This window comes from Salvelinus namaycush, chromosome 34, assembly GCF_016432855.1.
Source record: "Salvelinus namaycush isolate Seneca chromosome 34, SaNama_1.0, whole genome shotgun sequence".
Lineage (NCBI taxonomy): Eukaryota > Metazoa > Chordata > Actinopteri > Salmoniformes > Salmonidae > Salvelinus > Salvelinus namaycush.
In genome coordinates, this window is record NC_052340.1 from 938611 (window position 1) to 947410 (window position 8800).

The window sequence follows — 8800 nt, forward strand, 5'->3', positions numbered from 1 at the left end:
GCTGATTCCCCCACCCCCCCATCTCTCTCTCACTCATTCACTCACACACAATAAACATGGCTTTGTATTGTCGTCTTTCAGGTGGAATCTGTTATCTCTTTTCTAAAATGTCTCTTTTTTTCTCTCTAACAGAATGAAGATGGGTGCTCTCCAGTGAATTTAGACTTCCTTGTCATAGAACAGACCTCATAGAATGGACCTCACAGATTCACAACCAGACCTCACCAGTCAGGCCCCACAAACCAGACGGGACAAAACTATTACTGGACATTACAATCCAGACCTTGTAATCTGGATTTCACAATCCTTACTACTTCATCTGGATTTTGTAATCCAGACTTCACAGCTTGGACATTGTAAACCAAACCTCACAATCCATAACCTGGACCTCACAACCCGGACCTGCAGTGTTGATGCTGTAACCCAGCTCCTCCTCTTAGCACCGGTATGGTACTACTCAACGGTACTCCGCCTCACCGCACCACTTCCTCAGGCAACAAAGCGGCAAACCTGCCCAGTCTCACCTGAGGACTGTCCAGTCTCAAACCTGCCCAGTCCCCCACGTCATTTTTTTTTTTTTTTAAATCACTTATTGGCTTTTTGTTGCTTTTGTTTCTTGTTACGGTCATTTACATTTTATTTACATTTTGGCCAGTTTGGCTTCCAGGCCAGTGTCCCCACCACACAACTCTGATGCTTCCACAGCATCATACCAAGCCTCCAAATGGCTACAGTAGTCACTAGGGTTACTTGAACTTTGTCTTCTGTTACATGCTACTGGGTTCTTCCATGTCCCTGTCAGCAACAAATTGTGCTTCATTCTAGTAGTTTGTAAATAGGTTCTTTAGAGGATCCTCTTAACATGTGTTACATGTTATATAGACACACAATGTCAATAGTGTTGTCATCTAAACATCCAGTCAGGCAGGAATAGTCCCATATCTGAGCTGTTGGTACTAATACTGACACGGTATAACTGTCTAGCTGAAACCCGTAAAGGCTTTCACCGATCTAATGGCAGAGCAACTCTATGTTGCTGTGGATTTCTAACATTGTTATTTTGTGACGACGGAAAGTTGTCACTGGTACGGCATTGTTACCAAGTGTATGTGGTTGGAGCGTATCATATCAACTCGTAGGGCTACATTGTAACAGTCTCTTCCGTAGAGGCACCTCTGTAAAGGCTTGGAAGCCAGTAAAGTTGCTTTCGACGTTTTCATTTTATTTTTCATTTTATTTTTGCAGGAAAACATGGACTGTAATAGGTTCACACACACACAAAAAAAGGGCATATTTTCTGTCATACTTGCTGCTGAAGACTTTGACAAACAATCTCTGTAAATTATTGAATATATAATGTCAATTGTTTGTTTTAAAAGTCAAGATTATTTAACATGGTTTATATCTGTGCTTTTTGAATTTTAACTAAAACATGTCCAATATTTTTGTATTCCTTATTAATGGGAAATCTGCTTCTTTACATATAATCCTATATATTTCTGTCCACCTCATGGGTTTTTGCTCTTTTGTTGAACATTTTGAATGTTGTTATGTGGATTCTAGGTACTACCCATGTTAAACAAGAACCCCCACTCCTCCAAACACACACCAGCACCATCCCAATGGGCCTGTCCCTGAGAGCGTTATACTCCTCTGTTTCTCTGTATGTCTATAGGCTACAGCTGTGTTGCTCTGTAATCCCGTAGGCTGCAATTGTGTATTTTTCTAACTGGATTGGCTGCAGTTGGGTCTATCTGTAATCGAATAGGTTGTGTTTCCTGCGGCCACCGAACTTCACCTGGATGCTACTTACGTGCATGTAGTTCCCGAAACACAATGTAGAAAACAAATTGTTCTCTATTGCTCATGATGGGGAACAGCGAGACAAGATGAACCTCAAACCTCGCCACCAACCCTGTCTTCCACTGGAAATAATGTATGGTCAGACAACTGATGATAGCAATAATAAATGGATGGGTTGGAACGACTGAATATAACGTCAATGTGGTGAACAACATGAGTGAATGTTATATAAGAACTATCAACTGAACAATTGAAGAATGAATGGATGTACAAATTAGTGGATGAGTAAATAAACGCATTAAAGAATGACAGGGATAGCAAGAGCACCAATATACTGTAGCATGGGGCTTTGCATGCTCATTTACCCCCGTGCCCTTTGTTAGGTTCTGACAGAATGAAAAAAACTAAACACTACTCATTGCTCAAACCAAGTTTATTCACCCACTGGGTCAAACAGCTGAAAAGACAAAAACATGTTTCTACCAGCACAAGTATTTATACCCTCCTATTAGGCGGAGTCTCCTCTTTGCAGATTTAGACAGCCAATACATCTCTGTTGCTAGGCAGGAACTTAGGTGGTGTGTGTTAAAAAATTGTTCCTTGTCAGTTCTATTACCTCAGCCCACATTCCTCACTCCTCCTTAATGCAAGGCTATCCAACCTTATCAATGACTGAAACTAGACTGTTACCCGTTGGCCCTCTCCATAGAATCAATGAGATTTAACAATAGCATTAAACATGTAAAGTAGTTCTAGTAGTATATGATGACATGGTCTAAGATGTTTCTACAACTTCATTGGATTCCGCTTGTGGTAAATTCAATTGATTGGACATGATTTGGAAAGGCACGCACCTGTCTATATATGGTTCCACAGTTGACAGTGCATGTCAGAGCAAAAACCAAGCCATGAGGTTGGAGGAATTGTCCGTTGAGCGCCGAGACAGGATTGTGCCGAGGCAAATATATGGGGAAGGGTACCAAAATATTTATAAACTTGTATTGTTAGATTTAACAATAACGTTATACATGTAAAGTAGTAGTAGTATAGTAGGGTAAGAAACTTTCTGGAACCTCTGTAATAAAGTAGATATTTTTATATTTTCTTGTACAACGGTGTCTTTATTCATTCGATGGCATTAAGTCATTTAGCAGACTTTATTACCCAGAGCGACTTACAATCAGGGCATTTAACGAAAGTAGGTATAACAACCACATATACAGTTGAAGTGGGAAGTTTACATACACTTAGGTTGGAGTCATTATAACTCGATTTTCAACCACTCCACAAATTTCTTGTTCACAAACTATAGTTTTGGCAAGTCGGTTAGGACATCTACTTTGTGCATGACACAAGTCATTTTTCCAACAATTGTTTACAGACAGATTATTTCACTTAATCACAATTCCAGTGGGTCAGAAGTTCACATACACTAAGTTGACTGTGCCTTTAAACAGCTTGGAAAACTCCAGAAAATTATGTCATGGCTTTAGAAGCTTCTGATAGGCTAATTGACATAATTTGAGTCAATTGGAGGTGTACTTGTGGATGTATTTCAAGGCCTACCTTCAAACTCACTGCCCCTGCTTGACATCATGGGAAAATCAAAAGAAATTGTAGACCTCCACAAGTCTGGATCATCCTTGGGAGCATCTGTACAAACAATAGTACGCAAGTATAAACACCATGGGACCACACAGCCGTCATACCGCTCAGGAAGGAGACACGTTCTGTCTCCTAGAGATGAACGTACTTTGGTGCGAAAAGTGCAAATCAATCCCAGAACAGCAGCAAAGGACCTTGTGAAGATGCTGGAGGAAACAGGTACAAAAGTATCTATATCCACAGTAAAATTAGTCCTATATCGACATAACCTGAAAGGCCGCTCAGCAAGGAAGAAGCCACTGCTCCAATACCGCCATAAAATAGCCAGACTACGTTTTGCAACTGCACATGGGGACGAAGATCGTACCTTTTGAAGAAATGTCCTCTGGTCTGATGAAACAAAAATAGAACTGTTTGGCCATAATGACCATCGCTATGTTTGGAGGAAAAAAGGGGAGGCTTGCAAGCCGAAGAACCCCATCCCAACCGTGAAGCACGGGGGTGGCAGCATCATATTGTGGGGGTGCTTTGCTGCAGGAGGGACTGGTGCACTTCACAAAATAAATGGCATCATGAGGGGAAATTATGTGGATATCTTGAAGCAACATCTCAAGACATCAGTCAGGAAGTTAAGGCTTGGTTGAAAATGTGTCTTCCAAATGGACATTGACCTCAAGAATGGGCCAAAATTCACCCAACTTATTGTGGGAAGTTTGTGGAAGGCTAGCCAAAACGTTTGACCCAAGTTAAACAATTTAAAGGCAATGCTACTAAATACTAATTGAGTGTATGTAAACTTCTGACACACTGGGAATGTGATGAAAGAAATAAAAGCTGCAATCAATAATTCTCTCCACTATTATTCTGACATTTCACATTCTTAAAATAAAGTGGTGATCCTAACTGACCTAAGACTGGGAGTTTTTACTAGGTTTAAATGTCTAAATGTAGTTTAAATGTAAATTTGGCTAAGGTGAATGTAAACTTCCAACTTCAACTGTAGTACCAAAAGGACACACTCATTCAAGGGTTTTTCTTTATTATTGCTATTTTCTACATTGTAGAATAATAGTGAAGATATCACAACTATGAAATAGCACACATGGAATTATTTAGTAACCAAACAAGTGTTCAACGAATGAAATTATATTTTATATTTGAGATTCTGTCAACCAGCTTCACGAGGAATGCTTTTCCAACAGTCTTGAAGAAGTTTCCACATATGCTGAGCACTTGTTGGCTGCTTTTCCTTCACTCTGTGGTCCATCTAGTCTCTATTGGGTTAAGGTCGGGTGATTGTGGAGGCCATGTCATCTGATGCAGCACTCCATCACTCTCCTTAGTCAAATAGCCCTTACACAGCCTGGAGGTGTGTTTTTGGTCATTGTCCTGTTGAAAACAAATGATTGTCCCACTAAGCACAAACCAGATGGGATGGCTTATTGCTGCAGAATGCTGTGGTAGCCATGCTGTTTAAGTGTGCCTTGAATTCTAAATAAATCACTGACAGTGTCACTAGCAAAGCACCATCACACCTCCTCCTCCTCCATGCTTCACGGTGGGAACCACACATGCGGAGATTAGGGCTGGGCGAAATGGCCAAAATCTCATATCCCGATAACGAGACATATCACAATATAGCACATTTTCTGTAAATTCAATGAATAAATAGTTTATATAAAATGACGCCATGTAAAGGCCTATTTCTTATTAGATTTGGAATTATTCTCAACAAATAAAAGGTACTTACTCATATTTGATTATTTCTCCTTTTATTTAGAACTTTTGTGGAAATGTTCAATTAAGCGTGTAATAAAATATAAATATATGAAGTCTAAAAAGGTAAATAGAAAACACTTCAACTATAGTAGCAAACAAAATAAATATTGGCCTAAAATATATCTATGGATATTTTTGGTGGCTTTCCTGTTTTGCATGTTATTTTGGCATTAATACGTGTCACATATCAATTTGCATTTTGTACCTTGGGTTGAGTGTTAGCACTAACTCACGAAACCCCCATTTCTCGACCGTGTAAATTGGGGCCATGTATTTGCAGATGTAAGTTGTAACGGCAGCTGTTATCTCCTTCCATCTTCGTAATTCTTTGCCATATGGTGTGCCGCGGGCAAAAGCCTCTTACAACTTTGTTTTGAGCACTCGACTGTACTTTTTTGGATCTCATTCGTAGACTCTCCGTACTGTTTCACATGATTCTTGCGTAGGTGGTAAAAGAGGTTAGTGGTGTTTGAGCCTGTTGTCGGGACTGGTCTGCAGCATATTTTGCAGAGGACGGTTTTCTGGTCCGTGTCAGACTTTTCATACCCAAACCACGTCCATGCGACTGTTGTAGCCCCCCTTTTAGGTAGGAGCTCCGTGTCTCCATGCTCTGTGTCACGTTCACTCTCCTCCATGGTTGTTTGTGTTGCAAATTTCCTTCCACACGGAACGCAAAGCGTCGTCCAATTGACAAAAAATATTGCCGTAAAGAGTGTGATTTGCGACACAACTAAATAAACGATAGAGCATAATATGAAACGATAGACGTTTTTCTATCGTCACACGATATATATCGTCATATCGCCCAGCCTTTGCGGAGATCATCTGTTCACCTACTCTGGGTATCACAAACACACTGTGGTGGTCCTCATGAGAGCCAGTTTCATCATAGCGCTTGATGGTTTTTGCGACTGCACTTGAAGAAACTTTCAAAGTTCTAGAAATGTTCTGGATTGACTGACCTTCATGTCTTAAAGTAATGATGGACTGTCATTTCTCTTTGCTTATTTGAGCTGTTCTTCCCTTAATATGGACTTTGACTTTTACCAAATTGGGCTATCTTCTGTATACCACCCCTACCATGTCATAACACAACTGACTGGCTCAAACGCATTAAGAAGGAAAGAAATTCCACAAATTAACTTTTAACAAGGCACCTGTTAATTGAATTGAATTCTAAGCTAACATACGTAATTGTTTTAAGATGGTCATACCAAGGATCATTTAGCTTTTTGATTTTGAAGTTTAAGACCCATTAAGGTATCAAAAAAATATATGAAACAATTATTGGATGAAACATTGAATTTGGCATTACTCCTATAAATCAATAGAAATGCATTGCATTTACATTTACATTTAAGTCATTTAGCAGACGCTCTTATCCAGAGCGACTTACAAATTGCGTAACAGATTCACGATATGGAGCAATATAGATGGTCCAACTAAATAATTTTTTTCTGAAGTGTATCTGAGAGATATAAGGAAGATAAGAAAACATGTATTTATCCCCTTATTTTAGGCACTAAACTATCTCCATACAGTGCATTCGTAAAGTATTCAGACCCCTTCCACATTTTGTTACGTTACAGCCTTATTCTAAAATGGATTAAATATTTTTTTCCCCTCATCAATCTACACACAATACCCCATAATGACAAAGCGAAAACTAGTTTTTAGAAATGTTTGCAAATTTATAACAAATAAAAACAAATACCTTATTTACGTAAGCATTCAAACCCTTTCCTATGACACTTGAAATTTGAGCTTAGATGCATACTGTTTCCATTGATCATCCTTGAGGTGTTTCTACAACTTGGAGTCCACGTGTGGTAAATTCAATTGATTGGACATGATTTGGGAAGGCACACACCTGTCTATATAAGGTTCCACAGTTGACAGTGCATGTCAGAGCAAAAACCAAAGCCATTAGGTCGAAGGAATTGTCCGTTGAGTTCCGAGACAGGATTGTGTCGAGGCATAGATCTGGGGAAGGGTACTAAAAAAATTCTGCAGCATTGAATGTCCCCATGAACACAGTGGCTTCTATCATTCTTAAATGGAAGAAGTTTGGTGCCACCAAGACTCTTCCTAGAGCTAACCGCCCTGCCAAACTGAGCAATCGGGGGAGAAGGGTATTGGTCCGGAGGTGACCAAGAACACAAGTGGGGATCCCTAGTGGCGCAGTGGTCTAAGACACTGCATCTCAGTGCGAGAGGCATCACTGCAGTACCTGGTTTGAATCCAGGCTGCATCACATCCAGCTATGATTGGGAGTCCCTTAGGGCAGGTTTGGGTTTGGCCGGGGTATGCTGTCATTGTAAATAAGAATGTGTTCTTAACTAACTTGCCTAGTTAAATATAGGTTACTTTTTTTTTTAACCCCATGGTCTCTCTGACATTGGAGATGGGAGACCCTTTCAGAAGGACAACCATCTCTGCATCACTCCACCAACCAGGTCTTTATGGTAGAGTGGCAAGACCGAAGCCAATCCTCAGTAAAAGGCACATGACAGCCCGCTTAGAGTTTGCCAAAAGGCACCTAAAGAACTCCCAAACCATGAGAAACAGATTCTCTGGTCTGATAAAACCAAGACTGAACTCTTTGGCCTGAATGCCATGCGTCACGTCTGGAGGAAACCTGTTACCGTCCATACGATGAAGCATGGTGGTGGCAGCATCATGCTGTGGGGATGTTTTTCAGCGGCAGGGACTGGGAGACTAATCAGGATCGAGGGAAAGATGAATGGAGCAAAGTACAGAGAGATCCTTGATGAAAACCTGCTCCAGAGCGCTCAGACTGGTGCGAAGGTTCACCTTTCATCAGGACAACGACCCTAAGCACACAGACAAGACAACGCAGGAGTGGATTAGGGACAAGTCTCTGAATTTCTTTGAGTGGCCCAGCCAGAGCCCGGACTTAAACCCCGATTAAGCATCTCTGGAGAGACCTGAAAATAGCTGTGCAGCGACAGTCCAACCTGACAGAGCTTGAGAGGATCAGCAGAGGAGAATGGGAGAAACTCACCAAATACAGGTGTGCCAAGAAGACTCGAGGCTGTAATCGCTACCAATGGTGCTTCAACAAAGTACTGAGTAAAGAGTCTGAATACTTATATAAATGTGATATTTCCGTTTTTTATTTGTATACATTTGCAATATTTCTACAACCCTGTTTTTGCTTTGTCATTATGGGGTATTGTGTGTAGATTGATGAGGGAAATAAGGCAGTAACCTAACAAAATGTGGAAAAAATCAAAGGGTTTTCAAATGCACTGTACCAATTAAAAATGGTTAACTGGTACCTTCAGACGGAAAAACGGAAAAGACCATCGTGTTTGTGAGCTTCTCAGCTGTCCACAGAGGGGTCATATTAGTGTGTTGCCCAAACCGTTCGGACGCTACAGACAGAAGTTGGCCGAATAGGCTGTGCTGACTTCAGATGAGTCTTGTGAGGCTTTTGGGTGCCATCGTGTTCATGAGAGTCTCATCTTTCAATAGAGTGAGCATAATCATTTTTAAGCTAAACTGTTCGGACACTAGACATTTTTATGACAAGACCGCTTTCGGGATGTCTCATGGTCTGACAAACACCCCTCTAGCCTTTTACCGCAGG

At 40.7% G+C, this 8800-nt stretch overlaps 1 protein-coding gene across 3 annotated transcripts in view; it reads left to right on the forward strand.

Annotated features, from left to right (window-relative positions):
* irs1 (insulin receptor substrate 1) overlaps positions 1-1442 on the forward strand; it is a 50702-nt gene extending 49260 nt beyond the window's left edge. For all 3 annotated transcript variants that reach the window (XM_038973419.1, XM_038973420.1, XM_038973421.1), the window contains one exon: positions 133-1442. In XM_038973419.1, coding sequence (XP_038829347.1) covers positions 133-192 — 60 coding nt within the window. In that variant the 3' untranslated portion in view covers positions 193-1442. The remainder of the gene's footprint in view (positions 1-132) is intronic.
* The last annotated feature ends 7358 nt before the right edge of the window (positions 1443-8800 follow it).